Genomic DNA, 25,390 nt, shown 5'->3' with positions numbered 1-25,390 from the left:
GGCTACCATAAGTTCCTGTTGTAGTCTCGAGACTACAATGGGAACTCACAGCAGCCATTTTGATGATGGTTCTGCATGGGGCAGGAGCGTAGGAAGATTGATCCTGCTCCGCGTCGCCGCTAGACCACCAGGTAAGGCCTGGGGAAGGTCCAGGACACAGGAAGAAGACAGGGGTGGGTCAGAACTGGCCCTAAAAATTATCCACAATTTTACAATATTTGCAGGCCGACTCTACCCCTAACCCCCGTGAACATTGAGGTTTTGCTGTACATCCACATTTGTAAATAATGGAGTGGATGTACTTCATTGTTCCAAGATTGTGGAATACCTTATTATTCTAATAATGCCTGCATCAATAACATCAGACTCCACAGTTTTTTGGGAGGTTTTTGGATTCTCATCCTTCTCATCTTTTGGTTGCTACTGTCTTAACGCATACATGATATGCAATTCTGAAAAACTTAAGAAAATCGGGACTATAAAATTTGTACACTAAAGCTTATGGTGCATGATAAACTGGAGGAAAGGGGATGGGGTTTGGTATGCTATTTTGCACATACCCTACCTAATGTGCTCTCCATTATCAACCTGACATGTATGCTAGACAGGTCTCTGATGATGCTTGTAGGTACCTGGAAGTAACTGAGGGAACATCAGATGTAAATTAGATTTTTATCAGATACCTTGGAAACAACACTGTTATCTTTTGTACATGTTATTTCGCACATGCCCACTAATATTTAAAAGTGAACATTCTGCATTTATAACTGCAAACATAAATGAATTTTAAACAGTTCAGATGTTCATTACTTAAATAACAATAACCAGCTCCACAACCCTGGTCAAATGAGAATCTTGACTAAGGCAGTAGAAAGATAAATCTATAACAATGTACATACTGCAGGTGCTGGTTATGGTGCCTTAGGGAAGAATTCAACAAAGGGAATTAAATGCGTTAGCACACGTTAATTGCTAAAGACACCCATAGGAATGTAATGGGCATCGCTAGTGGTTACTGCTACTACTATTTATTTCTATAGTGCTACCAGACGCACGCAGCGCTGTAGAGTCAAAAAGAGTAAGAAAGCAGTCCCTGCTCGAAAGAGCTTATAATCTAAACAGGCAGGTTAGCGCCAACTAACACGATTGCACGTGGTAACGCACTTAGAGCAGTTTGTTGAATTCCCCTCTTGATTTTAAGTTAATTCTGCAAACAAAGGTAGGTGCTTACTTTTCTTTAGCACAGAATGTGTCTACATCTAAACATGACCATTTGCATCAGCCATATAGCTGGTGTAAATGCCCATTCATAGACATATGCACAAATATACCATATATAATCAAATTTAAACCAAGATTTTGGGGTCAAAAATGGCCCAAAAATGGGGGTCTCGGTTTATATTCAGGTTAGTGCCCATCTGTCCCCCTCCCGGACCTGTTACAGGTCTCCACTAGGCTTTCTATAAGACCTGGTGGTCCAGTGGTGGGCTGGGATAAGAGGGATCTCTTCCGCCTCCTGTTCCGGCCAACTGTAAAAACTTTCACCTCCCTCCCACCTCCCTGGTGTACCTTTCAAATCCCTGGCAGTCCAGTGGTGAACCAGGGCATAAGCGATCTTTCTACACTCATGCCCTGTGCAGAGCCGCTAGCTGAATGGCTGCCAAGAGTTCTCATGGCAAACTCATGAGTTCCTGTGATCTCGCGGTGGGGCCAAAACAACAGGGATCCCTCCCACCTCCTGACTCAGACGACTATAAAAACTTTTTACCTCCCTCCTGCCTCCCTGGCATACCTTTCAAATCCCTGGTGGTCCAGCAGTGAACTGGGGCAAGAGCAATCTTCCTACATTCCTGCCCCATGCAGAGGTACTAGCTGAATGGCTGCCATGAGTTCTCATGATTTCCCCGCAAAAACTCATGGCAGCCATTCAGCTAGTAGCTCTGCAAGGGCAGGACTATAGGAAAATCACTGGTGGGATGGAAGTGAAAATGTTTAGAATTGACTGGGATAGGAGGCGGGAGGGATCCTGCAAGACATTGGGAGGGAGGGGAGCCAGGGTACAGTGCCTGGCAGGGCAGGGAGCAGAGCCTGGAAGGGCAGGGAGGGGGGCTAGGTACATAGCCAGGCAGGGGAGGGAATGAGGGGGGAGGATTGAGGGTGAGGGGGGGCTGGTTGCAGACCCTAGCAGGGTCAACCTTTTTTCTTCCTTTTTTTTGATGGGGGGAAGGTTACCTTGGTTTATATTTGGGTTGGTTTAAATTTGAGTATATACAGTAAATTGTAATAAATGAAATTCACATAAAATGATAGTATTCTATAATTTATGTGCATACCGTGCACTCTGCCCACACTGTCCAAACTCCATTCATCACGCAATCGCCATTGAAACATGGCATATACTTTTCCACTAGTAAGTATTCTGTTAGAGGCCATTTATATTCCTTTTTTGCCGCCTAAAACTAGGCAGCTCTGTACAGAATTATCTCCTAAATAGACAAAACTTGCTAATCCGATCCTGTGGCACCTACATGAACTAGTAAATACAGAAACCATTGCATTACAAGGTCCTTTACACTAAGCTATGAACTCTTACAAGGTAAGGCTTCTGAGACGGCATATAATTCTTACCATATTAGCAGAAGACTGATCAAGATATAATTGGCCTTGACACACGTAAGCTCTTCCTAGAAACTGATTTTGAATAGGTTTTCCTTTAAAATACATATCGAGACAATCCTTGCCAATTTCCTTTTGCCCAAGCTTCAAAAAAAGAAAGTCAGAAGTAAGTATATGTTTGATGCTCAAGTGAGTTAAGTCATTGGACAAAATTTGTGATGATATGCCTGAAACCAATAAAAGGGATTGGGAAAGGAATTTGTAGACTGCCTTTTTGTAGTTATACAAGCACACTCAAAGCGGTTTACGTACAGGTACTTCAAGCATTTCCCCTGTCTGTCCCAGTGGGCTCACAATCTATCTATCTGGGGCAGTAGGGGATTAAGTGACTTCCCAGGGTCACAGGGAGCAGTACAGGGTTTAAAAGTGAGACAGTCAGTGTTTTGAGGGATCCCTTTGAAACAGTAGCTGAATGTTTCCTCTCTTGATGAAGCAATCATTAGCGAAACTCAAGTAGAGGGGGCTGGCTGGGAAAAGCTGCACTGCATGATGATTTAAGATGGTGGTTAAAAGCAGCAGGGTTCAGTGAGTCAAAACCGCCAATGAAAGCAACTAAGCAACAAAGTAGAGAAATATAATGTATGATAGAAGTTACAGTGTAATAACTATAGCAAAGGTGCTTTACTGATTAGTATATAATTACAGCAACATTGTTTCCAAAGCAGTTACAGGGACTGTGAAAGTGCAGTGATGGTCCCAAGGACTGCAACCTATGCTTGCTTTTATAAGTTTTGAGCACAGAGATTGGTGGTCTGAGCACTTTTTAAAATACAGTCATACCTCGGTTTGCAAGTAACACGGTTTGCGAGTGTTTTGCAAGATGAGCAAAATGCTCAAGCAAATCATGTCTCGCAAACCGAGCATTGACTCGATTTGCGAGCCCCCCCCCTCCCGAGAACCAGCATTGTTCCCCACCCGTGAGCCCCCTGCCCGTGAACCGGCATTGCCCCCCCTGTCCATGAACACCCCCCTATGAGAACTGGCATCGCCTGCCTGCCCAAACCCTTACCCCAAGAACGAGAGCCAGAAGGCCTTGAGAATTAACAGATGCTAAAGGCCCAGCCCAGTGGCAAGAGGCAGGATCTGCAGGATTTTCAGGCACTGGCACCGGCACATCCTGTGGGTTGGTGATGCGTGCCAATGCCAGATCGGGGTAAGGGTTTGGGTTTGCCAATTCTCGCCATGGGAGGGGGGCATTCTTGGGAGGGGGCAATGCCGGTTCTTGGGGGGGGGGGGGGGTGGAAGCGCGCTCAGGGGTGGAGGTGTGTGGAAGCGAGGGGAAATTCGCTTTGATATAGCAGCACTTTGGTTTACGAGCATGCTTCTGGAATGAATTATGCTCGCAAACCAAGGTTCCACTGTAAACTATATATATATATATATATATATATATATATAGTTTATATGATTGAAGACTGGGAAGCTTTGAGAAAGTGCCAAGAGTTAATCTGTAAACAGGCTCATAGTGATATTTTGTGAGATCCCTTTTTGTTTGAGTAGTTTAATTTATGAACCTCAGCAGTACCACTCCAACAGCTCAAAAGGTTATTGTCACGTTTATGTACTAAATCCTCATCAGTTCACCAACCAAAAAGTTATCTAATTTTTTATTTAAAAAAATTTTAATAGCCTTAGTTCAAACACTTTATCTAAAATATTGACTCAGCACTCAAATATACAGTAGAGCAAAAAGGAAAATTAGGATCTTACCTCAATAATCTTCTTTCTTTCTTTTATATGTGTCTAGTGATTATGAATGGTAGGGCTTTGCGTCTGAACCCACAAGTTGCTTGCAGAATGCTTTCAATCATCTTTTAACTCTGCTTCCTTCCCTCAGTTTGTACAAAAGCAATCATATAGCATTGTAATGACAGACATAACTGGAAGGAGGGAGATGGGGGAAAATCCCCTAACACTACAATTCTATTCTGCTCTGTAACAAATTATCATTATAACATTCAAGTAACTGATCAAAACAGATACAAAAACTGTGTGCAACCAGCACTAATCTTATATAGAGCTTGTAGCTACTTGCACATCTTGCTATTATGCGGAGACTTAAACCAAACTTTACTTTCTTGAGCGTTTTCCCTATATCTATATATCCTCTCAGTTCATCTGAGAGACAGAGAATTCTCTATATTCGGACTGATCTTAAGGCAGATGGTAGGCAAATCCCATGGATAGGGCAGGGCTTCAGGACCACTAGACACATCTACAAGAAAGAAGATTATTGAGGTAAGAACCTCATCTTTCTTTCTAGTACAACGTGTGGGTATACCAAAGCAGACCCTGGAGTCTAGGGTGGCTGCTGAGCCTGCCTTCAAAATGGAGGAACTAAAAGTGTAATTTTTCCTGGCTGCGATGTCCACCCTATAATATCTGGTAAAGGTATGAGGCGTAAACCAAGTAGTTGCTCTACAGATTTCCTCAGGTGAAACCGCCCGAGTCTCTGCCCAAGAGGTAGCAACTCCTTTAGTGGAGTGTGCTTTCAATTAGATCGGCAGCTGCTTACCACAGCCCACATACATGGAGGAAATGGCCATTTTAATCCATCTGGAAATCAAGGGTTTAGAAGTTGGCCTTCCAAACTATGATAATTAATGAGATTTTTCCATTCAGGGAACCCTACCTGAATGGCCTGCTTCAATTGCAACCATCTAAAGTATTGCGCTTTATTAAGACTAAACTTATGTTGCAATTGTGAAAACTCCAGCAGCTTACCATTTTTTATTACATCCTCCAAAGTACGGATTCCTGCCATCATCCAATGCTTCCAGATGATTTTAAAACTGCCAATTTTGATCTTGGGGTTTAACCAAATCGTTTGAGTTGTTGATTTACCGTATTTTCACGCATATACCACGCACCCGTGTAAAACACGCACACGGGTATAGTGCGCAGGAAACTGTAATTTATGTAAAGAAATTTTTATATACCGCGCACACCCGTATACGCGCATGCCGCCCCGACTCTCCCGTCGCCGCCCGACTCTCCTTTCGCCCACTCCGACTCTCCTCTGGCCGCCCCAACTCTCCTCTGGCCCGCCCCGACTCTCCTCTCCCCCTTGAATCCTGTCCCCACCCTGAAAGCCTGATGACCCCCCCCCGACATCCGATTCACCCCGCCCCCCCCCGCAGGACCGCTTGCACCCCCACCCCGAAGGACCGCTCGCACCCCCACAGCCTCCCCACCCCCCCATCATGGAGAAGCTCCTACCGTTCTCCTGCTGCTTCCTCTGCCAGCGGTCCCAGCCCTTCTGTGAGCCCTGCGTCTGAAATGCTTCTTCTTCCGGCGGTCCCGGCCCTTCTGTGAGCCCTGTGTCTGCGCTGCTTCCTCTTCCGGTGGTCCCGCCCTTTCTCTGATGTCAGAGAAAGGGCGGGACCGCCGGAAGAGGAAGCAGCGCAGACGCAGGGCTCACAGAAGGGCCGTTACTGTGGGAAGAGGAAGCATTTCAGACGCAGGGCTCACAGAAGGGCCGGGACCGCCAGCAGAGGAAGCAGCAGGAGAACAGTAGGAGCTTCTCCATGATTGGGGGGGAGGGTGTGGGGGTGCGAGCAGTTCTTCGGGGTGGGGGTGCGAGCGGTCCTGTGGGGGGGGGGAGGTGTGAATCGGATGTCAGGGGGGGTGCGAGCGGTCCTGCGGGGTGAATCGGATGTCGGGGGGGGGGGGAAACTATGAAAAAAAACATTGTAAAACGCGCTCATGCGTATAACGCACAAGGTTATGCACGGTTTGTAAAAATCGTGTATAACATGCGAGTTATATGCATGAAAATACGGTACTTATTGGAATAGGAGTTAGATTACTTATATATCTTAAAGTTTTCCAGGTATCTATAAATTCTTATGCTTTCAGATGGATTCAATGGATCACAGAGCTGCACAGTGGTATAAATTAATATCTGGATTTGTAAACAAAAAAACCAAAAAATGGTCTTAGAGACATTTGGAGCATTGAGATAAAGCATCAAATTAATGCATCTCAATGGCCACGATTTTGGTCTTGGAGGTTATAATGTACGGTGTCAGCATCTATGAGACAAACGTGGTTTTTTCTTTTATATAGAGCTTTTTGGACCCCTGTTAGTTTGCAAAAAATAGATAGTTCTAAGTCTAATAGATGTTGGCACTGTCATCTTGAAGCTGGGACATTAGATCATCTTTTATTCTATTGTCCATTTATTTTATCATTTTGGAAATCAATTTGGCCTCAAATTAATAGGATGTTAGAAAATCCGGTAGCCTTGACATATACTATTTTATTTGGAACAACTATGAGAGCAAGAAGTCAAATCTCGTCAGATAACAAGTGTTTGTTTATTTTAACTGGAATAGCAATACAACAAATAACATACAATTGGAAAACATATGACAGGTTAAATTATAATTTTTGGTGGAATTCTGTGTGTCATATATACAAAATGGGGCTCACAATAGCAATGCAAAAAGGTTATATTAGTAAATTTCAGAAAGTCTGGGGACCGTTAACAGATTTTTGTAATGAATGATTAACTTTTCCCATGTTAAGGTATTTGATTAGGGGGGAAAAGGGTAGGTTTTACTTGTTGTTATTATATAATACATGAGTATTTCAATAATTCCACAGTAAGGATGATTTTATGATTTATTGAATAGGGAGGGAGGGGGAGGGATTATTAGATTCAATAAGAATGATATAAATGTTAGATTTCTTTCATAATATTTAAAATATTATAGAATTTTAATTTGTAATGAAATGTTAAATTTGATGCTTATATGAGAGTTAATCAAGTGTGTATCTTTAAGTTTTAAATGAGTTTATTTGCTACACTTGTTGTAACATACGAAAATGAATAAAGAATTTTTTTTAAAAAAAGAAGTTGGCCTTCCTTTCCTGGCAAGTGATCCAATATGCAAAATTCTTTAGTAACTTCGAGGTGCTAGAGAAGCACTCACTTGACATTCAGCAAATGCAATACTTTATCCTTTTTCTTAGACCCTGTAGGGTAAAAAGCGGGCAAAAGGACTTCCTGATTAATGTGGAAGACCATGACTAATTTTGGAAAGAAGGATGGAACCATACGTAAGGACATCCCTGCCTCCATAAACTTAAGGAACGGTTCTCTGCAGGACAGAGTTTGTAATGTGGAAACTCATCTCGCAGAGGTAATCACCATCAGAAACACCATCTTGACTGTAAAATCCTCAAGGGATGCCTCCAATAAGGGCTCATACAGAGCTCTACTGAGACCTTGTAATAAGGTGTTAAGATTCCAGGAAGGGAAAGGGAGATGCACCAGAGGGTGCAACCAAAGAGCCCCTGCAAGATTGGTACTGTGACTCCACCCACCCTTGAACTGAAGAACTGGTATGCTGCCCTGGAAGTGGAAGAGATGAGAGCATCTCAGGGATAGGAAGGACCAAAGCTTGAAATCCCCCAAATTACTGGATCTGTGACCACTTTGAGGAGTAAAGTAGTGGTGGTTGGGGATTCCCTTCTGAGGGGTATAGAAGCATCCATCTGCAGACCAGACATGATGTCCCGGGAAGCATGCTGTCTGCCTGGTGCCAAAATTCAAGATATTACAAAGAGCTTGTCGAGACTCATCAAGCCTGATGACTATTATCCAATGCTGCTCATCCACATTGGCACTAATGATAATGCAAATGTATGAAAAATGACTTTGTGGCTCTAGGAGAGAAAATGAAGCAGTCAGAAGTGCAGGTGGTATTCTCATCCATCCTCCCTGTCGAAGGTAAAGGCCAGGGCAGAGAAGCTCACATCCTAGAGATGAATGTGTGGTACAGAGCTACGCAGGGACAGAAATAAAACCGTCTCTGGTAGAATCAAACCTATCCCTGTCCATCCCCGCTGGAATCAAATCCATCCCCACCCGTCCCTATATACTTCAGAAGAAGTTATTTCATTTCATTATGCTATTGAATTAAAGGCTCTGGTAGAGACCCATTTACAAATGAGCAAGGACACTTTATTATTTTGGAAATATTAATTGGGAAGAATGCATACTTTGTAAACGGGTTTCTACCAAAGCCTCTAATGTAAATATAAAATATAAATACTCAGCTGATGAGGACCCTCAAGTTGTCAGCTGAGGACGTCCTCTGGGGTACCTTTTGCCAAGCTTGGCAGGCAGCAGTAGCATCCCTGAGTCACAGATGCTAGCACCTCAGTGGCTCATGGATGCTGCCAGCGACTGCTGCGCTTGGTGGAGGGGAGTTCTGGCCGTCTCTAGAGGAGGTCCTCTGCTGGCGGTGCTTGGGAATTCTCACCAGCCACAGCAAGGGTCAGCAAGTACTTCAACACTATAGAAATAAAACCAGAAATGCATTTCCTTTTCTTTTGAACACAATACAAAGGCATCAGCTATATACATTTTTCAAAGTGAACATATTTTAGGCAATAAATTCTGTTTTTTATCTTTGTTGTCTGGAAACTTGTTTTTCCATCAAGTTGGTCCCAGTTTCTTTTTTCTGCTTTCTCGTCTCCTGCAAATTCTTCTGTTGCTGTCCATTGGTTCCTCCTACCATGGTCCCTCTCTCATCTCCCAGACCATGTGCAGCATCTTTTGCCCCTGCCCATCAGCCCCATGCCCAACATTTCTCCTTCTATCACCCCTCTCCAGCACCATGTCACATCTTTCCCTCCATTCCATTCACCACTATGTCCAGCATTCCTCCATCTTCCATCCCTTTCAATTTGTCCCACTATTCCCTTTCCACCACATTTCTCCCTCTCATCTTTTTCTTCCCTCTCATCTGTACCTCACTCTCTCCCTATGACCCAAAATTTTATTTCTTCCATTCCCCATGTACACCATCTCTCTTTCTCTCTAACTGACACACTCAAGCCCAATTCTCCCTTTCTATTCCCTCCCCCACCTCAGCTTCTCTTTCCCTCCCTTCCTCCAACCTCTCTCCCAAGTTTATGCCATTCAATAAGTTATGGACATCAAAACTAGCTAACTAGCTTGCTTTAAAAAGCAAAGGCCAGATTCCCTTCCTTGTTGTACAATGTACAGGAATACTCCCACCCAAAAAAAAAAAAAATAAAATAAAGCCAACTCAAGCAGCCAATCTATCCTCTTTCCATTAATGTTGCTCCTCTCAAAGAAAGTGCTGACCAGGAATCTTTTTCCTGCCTTCTGTGTTTAAAACAGCAAAAACACACTCCCTCCCTTCTGTGTCCTGCATTTGGGCCCCTCCCACATCCCAACTGCTTCCTCCTAATTACAACGCATGCATGCCCATTCGCTTGCTCCCTCTCTTTCTGCTCCCCTCCTGCAAGACTCATTGCTTGCTTTCTTCCACTCCTTCTCTGCGATGTGGCACGTGAGGCGCAACAGCTGAGAGCGTGCACAACAGAACCATCTCACAATCTCTCCCGACGTCAGACTCAGAGCAGCACTTCTTCACAATAGCAGGGCAGCAGACCCTGCACACTGCATGTGGCTGACATGAAGCCTTCCTCCGATGTCAGCTCTGACATGGGAGGAAGACTTCCAGGTTGGATACGTGTTGCATGCTGGGAGCGCTGCTTGCTGCAGGAGGGCAGGAAAAGATGATGAGCCACTTGGCTTGAGCTGCCTCTAACTTCGCTGGATCCCCATGACCGTGCAGCTCTCTAATGTGTGGCTATGTGGATGGTGTCACTGAGAACATTTTGGCTATCTGGACCATGGGATGATTTTCCAAGCCCTGCTGAGTAGGGATGGTGTACATCTATCAAAGAAGGGAAGAAGTGTCTTTGGCAGCAGGCTGGCTAATCTACTGAAGAGTGCTTTAAACTAGAAATGATGGGGCAGGGTGATCAAAGCCCCCAGCTGTGTATAAGCCCTCAGGTAAGTAAATCAATGAATACCTCTAGAGTCGGATGGGAAAGTGGGGGCAATGTCTGGAAAGCAGTATATACTAATGCTCGAAGTATGGGAAACAAGATTCTGGATCTAGAAGCTGTAATGGAAGAAGATGAGTTGGATATAGTGGCAATCAAGGAGATGTGGTTCACAAAGAACCATGACTAGGATGTTGTTATACCGGGCTATAATATATTCAGGAAAGACAGGGTAAGAAGAAAGGGAGGAGGAGTAGCGTTATATGTTAAAGATAATATTAAAGCCACACAATTGCAGGATCTGCAGGGCAAGGAAGAGGCACTGTGGATCAATTTGGAAAGAGGGAATGGTGAATATATTTACATTGGTGTGATATACAGGCCTCCTTTACAGACAGAAGAAGTGGACAGAGATTTAATAGTAGACATTCAGAATATGTCTAAAAATTTTCTTTTTTTTAATAAATCTTTATTCATTTTCAAATATTACAACAAGTGTATAATAATCAATCAGAAAGATTTTTAACTAATCACTAGACAATCTTATTTATATTCCTCCAAATATATAAATATAAAAGACTCCCCCCACCCATATATTAATAATTAACAATTAACAATTATTATCATTCATAATCCCACTCCCCCTATATCTTATCCAATACTAAGGTGTTTAAGATCATTAGAATAAATAATCAATGGCCCCCAAATCTTTTTAAACTTATGATAATTTCCTTGTTGCATAGCAAGCACCCTTTCCATTTTATAAATATGGCATACTGAATTCCACCAAAAAGTATAATTTAGTTTAGTGCAATCTTTCCAATTTCCTGTAATCTGCTGAATGGCAACCCCTGTCAATATCAATAGAAGTTTACTATTATTTGCAGAAATTGGGCTTTTAAATCTCATTGATGTACCAAATAATATAGTATCATATGAAAGAGCAACATGATTTTCTAACAGTGTCTAAAAATTTTAAATTGCTTTAATTTTAACTTGCTGGATGTTGATTGGGGTATCCCTATTGAGGGGTCTTCTAGAAGTAGGGCAATCATGGATTCTCTACAAGGATAACTGTTCCAGCAGTTGGTAATAAAACCCACACGGGAAGGGATAATACTGGACTTAGTGCTTACAAACGGGGAAAGTGTTTCTGATATTACAGTGAGTGATCATCTAACACACTTAAGGGCAGATTCTATAAACAATGTTACGATTGTAGGCAGCAGTAGGCATCCTACCACTGTCTAACCAGCCAATCAGGATGCACGTTTTCTTAAAAAAAATATATATATCCCTAAGCTGATCATGGCAAGGGAATCCCCCTGCTACAATCAGCTGAGCGGCTGTGGCAGGGAACCCCCCTGTGAAGTCCCCCAGCAGGAGGGATGTCCACTCCTTCCCACTGGGGGAATTCTCAGGGGGGTGGGTCAGGGGTTCCGGCAGGAAGAAGTTCCTTCCTGTCGGGGAACTTTGCGGGGGGGGGGGGGGAGGGGGTGCCCGGCTGCAGCTGTTCAGATGATCTCGGCAGGGGGATTCCCTTGCCATGATCAGCTGATGGCAACAAAATTCTCTAACCGGGGCCTGACACATGGCGCTGGTTAGAGAATTGGGGCGGTTAAGTGGGGTTAGGCAACAATTCTTAGCTGCTTCTTAGGCGGCTGCTGAGATTGGCGTCCTACACAAAATTTCCCCCTAAAGTTAGTGCCCTTTGTTGAATCTCCCCCACAATATTTGAACTAAGGAAATTAAAATTAAAATTGGAAAATTATCCTTTGATTAGTGAACTGATGAAGATTTGGTACATAAAGCTACTGCTGAGGTTTTTAAATTAGCTCTTAGATCAGTGGTCTCAAACTCAAACCCTTAGCAGGGCCATATTTTGGATTTGTAGGTACTTGGAGGGCCTCAGAAAAAATAGTTAATGTCTTATTAAAGAAATGACAATTTTGCATGAGGTAAAACTCTTTATAGTTTATAAATCTTTCCTTTTGGCTCAGTATTAATAATAATATTGTAATTTATAGCTAAAGAATCATATGATCAAGAAACTGTTTTATTTTACTTTTGTGATTATGATAAACATACTGAGGGCCTCAAATTAATACCTGGCAGGCCGCATGTGGCCCCTGGGCTGCGGGTTTGAGACCACTGTCTTAGATGAACTCTACTTAAATAATTGTAAGAGTTATTTAGGTATTTCTATGTACATTTATATACTAAAAGTTAAATTTGGTATCCTTTGAGCCTATTTGGATGCTGTAAAAAATAACACATCCATATGTCTTATTTGGACCTGTTCATAGTTTAGAACAGTGTTCTTCAACTGCCGGTCCGTGGACTGGTGCTGGTCTGCTGAAAATTCCTGCTGGCCTGCGCAGGGCCGGCGAGATTGATGAGCTGCAATTTCCTGCTGGTTCACGCAGGGCCGGCGAGATCATGGGGAGCCTCCGACAGTGGCTTTCTCCCCTCCCAGCAGCTCTCTGTATTTGCCAGCGCAGCTATTCACTTTGTCAGCCTTGGGGCTTTTGCTGAGTCGCGGCCGCCTCTGATGATGCAACTTCCTCTTTCCTCAGAGGCGGCACAACCCATCAAAGAACCCAAGGCTGCCTTAGTGAATCGCTGCGCTGGCAAGTACAGAGAGCTGCTGGGAGGGGAGAAAGCCACTGCTGGAGGCTGGTAAGCTGCTGGACAAGGGAAAAAAAGGGACAGCTGCTACTGGACCTGGAGGGATGGAGAAGGAGAGATGCCGCTGGGAGGGGAGGCGGGAAAGAAGTCTGGGAAGCTGCTGGATAAGGGAAAATAAAGGGACAGCTGCTACTGGACCTGGAGGAAGGGAGAAGGAGAGATGCTGCTGGGAGGGGAGGAGGGAAAGGGAAGGGAAGAGAGTTACTGCTGGCCAGGAGGAGGAGGTAAGGGAGAAGGAAAAAGGAAGGAAACAGCTGGCAGGGAGATTAGAGGAGGGAAAGGGGAGAGAAAGGAATGAGAAAGTAGAGAGATTAATGATGGGAAGGGGGTCAGCAGAGAGGGACAAAGATGCTAGATCTGGTGTAGTAGAGATAAAAATGAAGAGAGCAGTGAAGCTGGAATGAATCATGTAAAAAGGAGAGAGGGGGGCGCAGGCTGGATGGAAAGGGGAGAGGGGCATAGCAAGAAGACAGATACCATATGGAAGGGGGACAGGGCAGTCAGTGGATAGAAGGGGCAGATGCTGGATTGAAGAGACAGAGAGGACAGATGCTGGAAGGAAGAGTGTGAAAAAGAAGATGAAAGCAGAAACCAGAGACAACAAAAGGTAGAAAAAAAAATGTATTTCTATTTTGTGATTAGAATATATCAGATTTGAAATATATGGCCTGCTAGAGCTGGTGTTAGATATAACTGGGGACTGCAAAGCCCAGGCAGTGCTTCTTTATCTACCAGCTGGCTTAGGGTTCTCTCTGACTAGGGGGCAGTTGCCCTAGTTGCACTCCTCTAACACTATTCCTGTCATGTGTGACTGTGGTATTCTGTTAGCATATTTCTGTGTAGCATTCTGTATTAATTTGGCTGATTCAGTTTTCTTGATAGTAGAGGGGATATATGTGAAGGGGAGGGGAGACAGAGGTTTTGTTGATCCTTGCTCTAAATTATTTGTATTTATAAAACGACAATTGTACAGAATATTGTTTCTTTTTATACTTTAGTAAAATACATTCAATATAAAATCATAACTGAGGCTTGTGCGGATGGGATCAGATGGTTTGTGGGGACCGAGCTCGCGGACAGGGGCGGAATGGTTTTTAAAAAAAATTTCAGTCCTAGTAGTTTGCCAGTCCACAAAATAATTCTTTTATTTCTGCCGGTTCATAGGTGTAAAAAGGTTGAAGAACACTGATCATCATCAACACCTGGATTTCCATTTCTTAGGTATTTTAGAACAGACTGTACCTCAGGCTGATACTTTTCTGTGGAATGCATAAGAAAAGGATGTCCATGTTTGGCATATTGACTTGGATGTCCTTTTAAAATGCTGCTCCACAACTTGCTTTAAAGAAGCTAGGGAAAACAAAGTATACCCACAGATATACTGAATTGTCTACTAGCTAATAGGGCTGTAATCAGGGTGTTAGATAAATATATAGGAAAGTAAAAGCCCTGCATCTTTAGTATTATTATAAATACAGCATCTTCATTGAACATTTTCCATCCTTATTTCCATCCTTATTTCCACATTCAGTACCTCGGGAATACTTATCTCAAAGTTATAAAATCACTCTACGTACTTGAATAGCCTGCTCTGCACATAAGACGTACAGATCCAAGTTGAAGCTTTCAAACTTATCCACTGCATTTTTGTTTATTTCGGCTGCTTTCATCATATCATAAGCTTTCTGCAGAGCATGGACATCTTAAAACATGAAATAAATTGTATAAGCATTAATGAGGCATCAGCACATTCCTTTATCATGACAATTTTGAGAATGTTACTTGCTTAAAGCCACTCAACTTGAGTTAATATTATTTTGTGGTGTGTTTACTGTATTTTCATTAGGAGTGGGCACTTCCTCCCCCCTCCCCTTTACAAAGCCATGCTAGCGGCTGCCACTGCTTTAACTGCCACAAAGCCCATAGGGTTCTGAGTTCTCCTCCTTTCTCCCCTTTTACATCTGATTCCTTCTCCCTCCCCCATGTATGGCATCATGATCTCTCCCTTTCTCCCTCCTGCCTCCCATACCAACTTGTGTGGCATCTCGCCCTTCCTATCTGGCACCCCCTCCTGTTCCTGCTTGACCATGGGGTAGAAGAAAGAAGGGCAAAGCCATTCAGTTTCAGCTTACACTTGGCAATATTTACAGGGAAATGTGCATTTGCATATATTGCTTATGCCTTGCCTTATTCACTTAGGCTTAGATTGGAAGAAAATGCATCTAGTATAGGTATTTAATTACAGTACCTTGATCACGATGAGCCGCAGAAAGAAGCTGTTTGATAACCAGATCCATGGTGTTTTATTTATATACAGGCTTCTCCTTAATGCTTACTGCAAAGAAGATAATGAAAAAAAGATCTCTGAACAAATAAATATGTAACATGCAAATCAGGCTAGCTTACATGTGTTTCACAAGAGCCAGGTAAACCTACTGATTTTGTATGCAAGGCTCGTCAAAAATAATTTACAGCTGCAGTCAACAGACTGAAACCAGATGGAGAAAAAGCAATGTTGCTTGACTTCGGTAGTATGCTCTAAAGAAAGCAATTCACCAGTCATGCATGTACATTAGGGAGGCAACTCTACTGTATAATTGGATGCCTCCATTTAGGCGCTCTGAGAATGTACAGTGAAAGATCTTCTCAGATTCCACTACAGAATACTCATGTAACTGAGTATCCGCTTGCTTGACATTGAGGCACTTGCAGTTATATTAGCCACAAACCTGGTGCAAGTCCAGACGCCTAAATATAGCAAGGGCATGCACAACTTTTGTATTATGTGTACTGCATAGACATCGGAATGGGAGAGGGCAAAGGGGCCACGGCCTCTCCGAAGATTGGTGGTCTCTTGATTGGTGCCCGCCTTCCCGCCCGCTTCCTGGTATTCTAATTATAAATCTTTCGGCAGCTGCCATACAGCATCAGTGAGCAAGCCTGTCCCAGAGCACTTCATTCTACTTCCGGGGACAGGCCTGCTCGCTGATGCTGCACAGAGGCTGCCTGAAGATTTAAAAGTACAGCGCCAGGAGGAGGTGGGTGAGGAGTCCGAAGCTGGGGTGAGGCCGCACCATAGGATTCCGCAGGACTAGGGCAGATCTACTGGGCCCCCCTCCCCCAAACCCAGCAGCATTCCGCTGCCTATGTACAGTCAAACCTTGGATAGCGAGTAACATAGTTTGCGAGTGTTTTGTAAGATGAGCAAAACATTTTATTAAGTTTTAACTCGATAAATGAGTATTGTCTTGCAGTACGAGCGCGTATACGCACGTCACGTCATCAGAACCCACAGTTCAAGTGCACACATCTTACGCTGAGTGAGGCTGAACGTAATAAAAGCATCACACCCGAATTACCCGCAGTTCAAGCATGCACTACATAAGTGCATCTTACGCCTGAATGTTCATGCCCAATTTACCCATAGCTCAAGCGCTCACAGTATACAGTATTTTGTATTAAAGTTTTTGGGTTGTGGAACAAATCGTTTGAGTTTCCATTATTTCCTTTGGGGAAATTCGCTTTGATATATGAGTGCTTTGGATTACAAGCATGCTTCTAGAATGAATTATGCTTGCAAACCATTTATTATTCGCCTTATACAAAGCAAATCACAGATTGACATACATAATACATTTCAATATACAAACAGCAAAATAGATCAAACAAAAAAATACTAAGCATAAAATAATATCCCATACAATAAAACCCAAAGAATCAGGCATACTGCGCCAATTAAGCATTGCACCTTCAACCATTACTTCATTGCATAGAAAAGGTGATGCTTTAGCAATTTTTAAAAATTTCATTAGATCCCTTTGTTGTCATATATACTGTGGAAGCATGTTCTATGCAGGGCCGGATTTTCCTATAGGCTAACTAGGCTTCAGCCTAGGGCCTCAAGATCAAGAGGGGCCTACATTCAAATTGTTAGCAAAATTAAAATTACACTATTCTAAAAACAGTGAACACTAAAACACTGAACCGAAAATAAGGAGAAATTCTACGCTTCGGGATCGGAACCGGCTCCGGCCGCAATGGGGCGCCGACTCGGCTTCTCCCTTTCTTTTTCTCGCCCTGGGAGGATTGGGGAGGGAAAGACGTCAGTCCGGAAACAGCTGGGCAAAGCCCAGCCCTGCGGGGAGAGAGGCAAAACATGGATCCATCAGGACAGGGGGACCCAGACTAGCATCGGGGGGTGGGGGGTTTCAGTGGAAGGGGGATGGGAGGCAGGCAGGCTGGCATCGGAGGGGAGGTGGGGGGGTTTAATGGAAGGCAGGCAGGCAGGATGCCATGGGGGGTGTTCAATGGAAGGGGGATGGGAGGCAGGCGGGCATGGGAGGGGGGGGTGAGGTGAGGAAGGACGCACTGGGGGCACTATGGACATAGGAAGGGCAATGTTGAGTGTTATGTTTGATTAGTTATAGTTACAAGTACTATATATGGTGCTGAGAATAAATGTCCAAATAAGTGTCACATTTTTTATAAAGGTTAGTACCAATAACAACATGTTTCATTTAACGTATTGATATATATCACAGTAATGATGTATTTTATTATCTCTCATGTAATTTACAAACTTAAAAATGGGAGGTGAAAAGGCCTCATAAGTGGAATAGCCTAGGGCCTCTTTTCATCTAAATCCGGCCCTGGTTCCATGCCTCAGGACCAACACAGGCAAACACTCCTGCCCTCATTGTTTGCATCATGATCTCTTTTCATGAGGGAACAGACAGGTCCCGGTGTCCTGAGGAATGCAATTGAGGAAGCGCAGCATAGTATGAATGACAATCTGTTAGGTATTTGGAGGCCAAACCACACAGGTCTAAATATACCAACCGCAGTAACTTTTATCGGACTCTAAAATCAATCTTAAGCCAATATAGCTTAATGTAGTAGTCAGATGCATGTTCCCCTCTTGTGTATAAATGGTAGCCCTGCCCCTTAGCAGCCTGTATTTCCATGCAATGCCACTTCTGCATCTCTTAAAAAATAGTGCATAAATGCTCTCCTAGAATCTATCTGGCTCACAATCAAAAATCACAGATGTCCAAAAAGTATCCTAAATCGGCACTTTGGACGTCCTAATCACCAGGACAGCCAAGTGCCAATAATTGAAACGGTCTTTCTGTACATCAAGAAAGGTGTTCCAGCCTCTGTGCGTTCAGAGCATGAGATGGGTGTGGTGGAGGCATGTTATGGGCGGGCTTTGGTCAGTCTCAAGGGTGAGCTAGACATGGACATGTTGCAGCAATAATCAAACATTTTGCAAGACATCCTGGATGGAACTTATACGTTTGGAACTATACTTGTTTTAGAAGAGTCTAAGTGCCATAAAGGTGCCCAAACTGACCAGATGACCACTGCATGAATCAAGATAAGACACCCCCACAGTCTGCCAGTGCTCACTGCCCCCCCCTTCCACCATACAAATATGAGAACAAAATGGTACATACTTGTCTCTAGAACAGCAGCATCTGGTTTGGGGAAGCCTAGTAGAGTTGCACAAAGGTGTTTTAAATAGTCTGGTGGGTGGGCTAGTGATCACAAAGAGAGCCAGGTATAGATCTCAACGACGGCGAAGGAGAATCTAGAAAGGGAAGTCATGAGACAAAGGATGTCGAACACTCAGCGATAGGTTAATCCAAGGTGAACAGCACTGTATCAAACAAGTGGACTCAACACTGGCAATGTTTCAGCAATCCTGCCTTTGTCAAGAGTCTATAATAGCCATTCTGTCTTCTTATAAATGCTTGTGTGGACACAAACAGAAAACGTGTGAACCAAACGTGGCTACGTCAATCTTCCGAGTTTGATACACTGCCGTCCTCCAATAAAGTACACTTTGGAATAACCCATCGCTGAGTGTTCAACATCCTTTGCCTCATGACTTCCCCTTTTCTGGGTGGGCTAGTGAACCATAGAGAAGAGGACACAGGCCCATAAGCCACTCTAACCACTACATATATGGTAGAATGTGTGAGCCCACCCAAACCCTACTATACTGCCAGATCCTATCAGGAATCAACCCAGAGATTTACAGGGCCAAGGTTGAGCCAAGCCACTGGTCCTTGTCTCACTTCATCCTTCAAGAAGTCACAATGACACCAGGTCTGAAGTCTTTCACCTGAAGATAAGAGGAAAGCTCTCAGCATATGCAGAGGTCTGGAATCAGATCTTGTCAGACTACTGGAGATCATTTGGGGAAGGATACAAGCTCAAATTGGCCATCCCCTTAACAGACTGGGTTGTGGACTTCCCAGTGAGGAGTCCAGAAAAGTCATGCAGAGTCTTAGCAACAATGCAGAGATTTGTATAAATTCAAGCCAAAGAACCAGTGCCACCAGAAGAATCGGGCTCAGGCAGATACTTCATATACTTCATAGTGTCCAAGAAGATTGGAGACTCATTCTGGATCTCGCACACGTCAATGAGGCCCTGAAGGTTCCACGCTTTTGCATGTAAACCATGCAGTCAGTCATCACAGCGCCAGCTCTGGGGCAATTTCTGGCTTCCCTAGACTTGACTTCCCTAGACTTCCTACTTCCACATTCCCATATTTCTGGAACACAGGAGATTTCCTGAGAGACTTAAGTTCTCGGCACTCCCCTTTGGATTGGCAACAGCACCTCACATGTTCATCAAGGTGATGTGGTTGCAGCACATCTCTGCAGGGCAGGGTTGCAAGTGCATCCATATGTGGACGACTGGCTAATCAAGGCGCTGTCATTCTCGGAAGGAGAACAAGCAATGGCTCAAGTGGTCCAGCTCTTACACAGCCTGAGCTTGATAGTGACTTTTTGAAAGAGCTAATTGAAATACCTGGGTGTGCTATTCAATAGAATTTCTAAAACATACCAACCTACTTTGAAACTCCTGGGAGTGCTAATAGACAGAGGCTGTACAATGCAGCCACAAATCAACAAAACAATTTAAAAAATCATTCGCAGTCATGAGAAACCTGAGGCAAGTCAGAAAGTTATTCGACAGAAAACAATTCCAACTCTTGGTACAATCCCTAATCCTAGGTCTAATAGACTACTGCAACATACTATATCTCTCATGCACAACAACCATGATAAAACAACTACAAACAATACAAAACACAGCCCTAAGACTGGTCTACTCACTGAAGAAATTCGACCATATCACAGAGGCATACCACGACTCACATTGACTCCCAATACAAGTGAGAATACACTTCAGATTTTACTGCCTACTATTTAAAGCAATAAACGGAGACAGCCCAACCTATTGGAACAATCGCCTAGTTCAATCCACCTCAACTATACATAGGAGAACCCACACACCATTCTCACATCCTCCAACCAAAAACGTCAAAAGAAAAAAACTGTACGACAACTTCCTAGCCACTCGAGCTGCAACACTCGACCCATAACTCTACAACCTATTGACCATGATCATAGACTACAAAACCTTCAAAAAAGAAATAAAAACCCTTCTATTCAAAAAACACATAAAACCGAACTAACACAATCAGAAATGTCCTAAGCATCACCTGCAACTACTACATATGTACTTCCAATATCATGACAACTCAGATGTAATCCTTAGCAACTCAAAGAAATGTACAAACTACTCCCTAAATACTTCTAATCTCCGGACAATCCATTTGTAATCCGCCTTGAACTGCAAGGTAATGGCGGAATAGAAATCCCTAATGTAATGTAATGTAATATAGGTGCTACCTGCAGCCATAAGTGCTATTGGGGTGGTACACAGAAGGGTATAGTAGGTTTGGGGGGTCTCACCATAAATTATAAGGGGTATATGGGTTTATAAGGGGTTTATACAGTTGGCACCCTTTATGTGAAGTTCACAGCAGTGTCCTCTAACATGTCCCATTGCTACTTGAAGCCTGTGTGCTATGATTAGAATATGACATGCATCACTGATAAAAAATGTTTTACCTCATGGCACCCTGTAAATCATTGATCTATGAGCACATAAAGATTAATTTAAACTAATAGCTGGTTTATTAAGTTTTGTGAAATTTTTCATTATCCTGGGGGGGTTCTTCCAAAAGGGGCAGAAAGTGAAGAAGGAAAAACAGCAAAAGGCTAAGGCGGCCCTGGAAACACAATTAAAAGCACAGACAGAAGGAAGTGCAGCCAGAGACTGGGAAAAGATGGTTAGAAAAATAAAATTACCAGACAACAAAGGTAGGGGAAATTATTTTATTTTAAATTTAGTGATTTAATTGTGTCAGTTTTGAGAATTTATACCTACTGTCTATATTTTGCACTGCTCAGGAGGAAATTATTTTCTTTCTATTTCTCGGGTGTTGTACTGCGTGTAGAGCAGGGGTGTCAAAGACCCTCCTCGAGGGCCGCAATCCAGCCGGGGTTTCAGGATTTTCCCAATGAATATGCATGAGATCTATTAGCATATAATGAAAGCCGTGCATGCAAATAGATCTCATGCATATTCATTGGGGAAATCCTGAAAACCCGACTGGATTGCAGCTCTCGAGGAGGGACTTTGACACCCCTGGTGTAGAGTCTGGCATCTTATGGCTTTATTTGTGTATATTAGTCCTTTTAGTTTGTAGTCCTGTATTTGCATTGGGGTTATTATCTGTGTTCTGCATGTGTGGCCTAGGCCAGGTGTTCTGGTAGGAATGAATATTGAGAAGCATACAGTGTAGTTTAATTTTCTGGTTAACCATTATATATTGATAATAAGATTATAGTGTGTGTAAATATGAAAAATGAATGGCAAAATGGCATTACAATTAGTACTGTTATTGTGGGGATGGGGTCAGGGGCAAAGCTTGGGCAGGGTCTGAGGTGGGGCTTTTGAGCAACCCCACTTACTTTGAAAAGTTAGCTCCTATGCTGCAGACGATAGCAATTTTAGAAGGAAAGTTTGAGATGGAGAGGGGGGAGAAGAAGTGAAAAGTGGGTGTGAAGAAAGGAAGAGAAAATGGGATGGAAAGGGGAGGAAAGTATACTTTCCCTACATCTCCCATGTGTGTGTACCCACAAGCATACATGCACAGACACCTAGGGCTTCTTTTATTAAGGTGCGCTAGCGTTTTTAGCGTACACTAACCACGCGCTAAATGAAAAATACCAACGCAAGCTCTATGGAGGCATTAGCGTTTAGTGGATGCGGTGTTGTAGCGCGTGCTAAGCATGCACTAAAACCTTAGTATCCTTTACCCTCTTCACAATTCCCTTAGATAAAAATGCACAACCTACCACACGACAGATCCAGTGCCACCCTTCTGAGTCACCCTTAACTACATTCTTCCTCACTGAATCCCCCCCCCCCCAACAGACATGCCTGATTCAGCCAAAAGAGGAAGAGGAATACAGTAATGCCTCACAGTTTGATCTTTCCATGGTAGATGATGACAGCAAATAAAAACCCGTATGGTCCATTCATGCATAAACTTATAGCATATACTGTACACACTTGATCTTGATTTGTCCTTGCCGTTTTCAGGACACAGGCCTCTTTACTTTTGCCATTAGCAGGGCTAAACAGAGAAAAAAAAAACCCCAACAACCAGGCCGAAAATCAGGCAGCTAGCAATCCTAATCGAATGGTCAGGGTGGCAGGATCATATCACTGAAAAAACTGTTACACTTAACTGACTTTTAGGTAACTTTCCCAGCGGATATAATACTAACAGCTAAAGATAAAACACAGAGCTGGGTGTTATTTTATTCTTTTAAAAAATGTCAACGAAAACTAGAATAAAAGCTTAACTTACAAAAAAAAAAATGTTTGATAACTTAAGCGTTATCACTAGATATTTGTTCCATGCTTTTGAGCTGAGTATTTGGTTAGGCACTTTACACCACCAATGAGCAGCTGTATTGTTTCAGAATGCATGGATTGCACATCCCGAAAGCGTTTAACTTAACTTGGAGACATTGTTATTGCAGCGGAACAGTCGAAAAATGTGGGGGGGGGGGGGGGAGAAAAGGAGTTGGGGTGAAGGTCTGATGTCATTCTGTAGTACAAAGTTAAGAGGTCCTTCTCTTCTTGACACTGTGTACGAGGATGCATAGCATCGATCTTCTGTTCCCCTGGCTGTGGTATATGTGTGTATTGCAGACAGGATGAAAATGCAACCCCCTTTCTCCATCCACTGTGCATTTAACCTTCCCAGCGACTTCAGATCGAAACATGCAAACGAAACAGCGGCATAACTTTGGAGCTATTACCTTGCGTTCTGGTAAGGAAACCTGTTTCCTCTGCTCGGCCGACAACCCCGTTTGTGTACAAGCTCAGGTTCTTGTTCCTTAGCAACCTGTGACATCATCAGCCTGCTTCCGCTTTCTGATTCAGTCAAGCAGCTACAGTACGTGTTAGGGCATGCAATTCTCCAAAAATGAGGGATATATTCAAAACTGAAATATAAAAGTGCAAATCCCTCTTGTGTTTGTGACGGTATTTTAACCTCAAGAAATGAATGCTCTTGCTTATCTTATGCTCACATATGCTTGGCAAAGCTTTATATTTCATTGAGTTGTCTGAGAAATTAAATCTGAAAACCAAGTGAAGGCTATTGAGCTGGTGGATGTGTAATATCTCAGTGCAATGAAAACATTTGAGCACTAACCCCCTCTTTTACGAACGCATAGCGCGGGTTTTAGCACAGGCAGCGGTGGTGACTGCTCCGACGCTCGTATGAGGGTTGGAGCAGTTCCCGCCGCTGCCGGCGCTGAAAACCGTGCTATGCGTTCGTAAAAGATGTTGTAAGCGTCACCGCTGAAGCTGATTCATAATGGTTTATATAGACATTTAAATGATTAATTTGAATGTGTGATCATACCCGGTGCTTTGGAAGAGGGAGAGGATTGTCGATTATAAAGCTGGGAAAAGTGTTGACTTCTGAATTGGTTCAATTCACATATGCTCAAAGACGCTCTTCTGGGGATGTTATCCCCATTGAGGGGGAAGGGGTAAAACGCGGATCTCACGGATCTGACGGTCCGCATTTTACCCCTTCCCCTTTCTACCTTTTGAGGATGGTGCAATGATAGACTCTGTGAAAGTTCCTTGGAGATTTTCTTTCCATTCATTGGATCTGAGCACTTTCTTGGTTCAGAGGTATTTAAATATATTTTTTTGGTCTCTTTTTTTTTGTTTTTGTATGGTTCTGATCATTTTTGGGACATACTGTTTGAACTATCACCAAGTTGTTATATTGGGAATCCATTATTTAACAAAAACATCCAGATCATAAGCCCACCCTAATCCTGTCCAAAGCATGTCCCAAAAAACACCCTTTTGAACTGTGGATGAACTGTGGAGAAAAAAGTCTTTACAATGAGTTTCAAATATACCCTCTCCCCCCTAAGTCCCGGTATAGGTTTCTACCCTGACCCGGAGTGCTAAATGCCCTGACGCTCATAGAATTCCTATTGCGGCTTAGTAAAAAAAAAAAAAAAAAAAGGGGGGGGATAATGATTTGAACATTTTTGCAAAAAGAAACCTCCATCTGCTGCTTTGTAATAATAATAATAACTTTATTCTTGTATACCGCATTACCATGGAAGTTCTATGCGATTAACAGATGAAGAGACTGTACATTTACAGCAAAGTTACATTTTCAGCGATGCTACGTTTACATTTTTTGATGATACATTTACGGTGAAGTTATTTTACAGCTAGGTTACATTTGCAGAGTTGGTACATTTGCTGTAAGGTACATACAGTGGTGTTACTTGTACTATTTTAAGAGGTTTTTTCACTTTCAAAAATGATAGATACTAATACGGCAGCTGCTTTGCTCAAAGTTGCAGTAATTGTAAGAATGTTAATGATAGGGACGCTGCACTAATTTTGCAGGAATGTTTAATTTTAAATATAGCTACATTTGCAAATATTTGAAAAAAATTGTTTTCAATATACACTAAATAATACTTGAAAGAACTATCAAATATATCCTTCAAATTTAATATATTTCTATTTCATTACTATTTAAATTATAGTAATAATTTGCAGCACTGCATCTGTGTAAATATACTTACATATGGAAATTTGATGTAGACCACTATCCACCATTTTGTTCTTTTTTTTTTTTTTTTTTAGATTAGTATCCTCCTTTTGGGGTATTTTGATTTAGCCACTCAAGTCAGAATTATAAGAACATAAGAATTGCCATACTGGGACAGACCGATGGTCCATCAAACTCATATCCTGTTTCCAACAG

At 42.8% G+C, this 25,390-nt stretch overlaps 1 protein-coding gene across 10 annotated transcripts in view; it reads right to left on the bottom strand.

Moving 5' to 3' along the window:
* The window catches only part of CFAP46 (cilia and flagella associated protein 46), a 473,118-nt gene extending 449,622 nt beyond the window's left edge, over nucleotides 1–23,496 (bottom strand). For 9 of the 10 annotated variants that reach the window (XR_004539241.1, XR_004539242.1, XR_004539243.1 and 6 more), the window contains exons 1-4: nucleotides 23,397–23,496; nucleotides 15,446–15,532; nucleotides 14,775–14,899; nucleotides 2,629–2,760 (exon numbers count right to left, since the gene is read on the bottom strand). Coding sequence is in view for 6 of the 10 variants with exons in the window: in XM_033942370.1 (XP_033798261.1) it covers nucleotides 2,629–2,760; nucleotides 14,775–14,899; nucleotides 15,446–15,494 (306 nt within the window). In the remaining 4 variants the exon portion in view is untranslated. Of the gene's footprint in view, nucleotides 1–565; nucleotides 643–2,628; nucleotides 2,761–14,774; nucleotides 14,900–15,445; nucleotides 15,533–23,396 lie in introns of those variants that run through there. The other variant, XM_033942375.1, reaches the window with a different exon arrangement.
* Between the last annotated feature and the right edge of the window lie 1,894 nt (nucleotides 23,497–25,390).

The sequence above is a fragment of the Geotrypetes seraphini genome, chromosome 4, assembly GCF_902459505.1.
Source record: "Geotrypetes seraphini chromosome 4, aGeoSer1.1, whole genome shotgun sequence".
NCBI lineage: Eukaryota > Metazoa > Chordata > Amphibia > Gymnophiona > Dermophiidae > Geotrypetes > Geotrypetes seraphini.
This window is presented reverse-complemented; position numbering and strand designations above follow the sequence as displayed.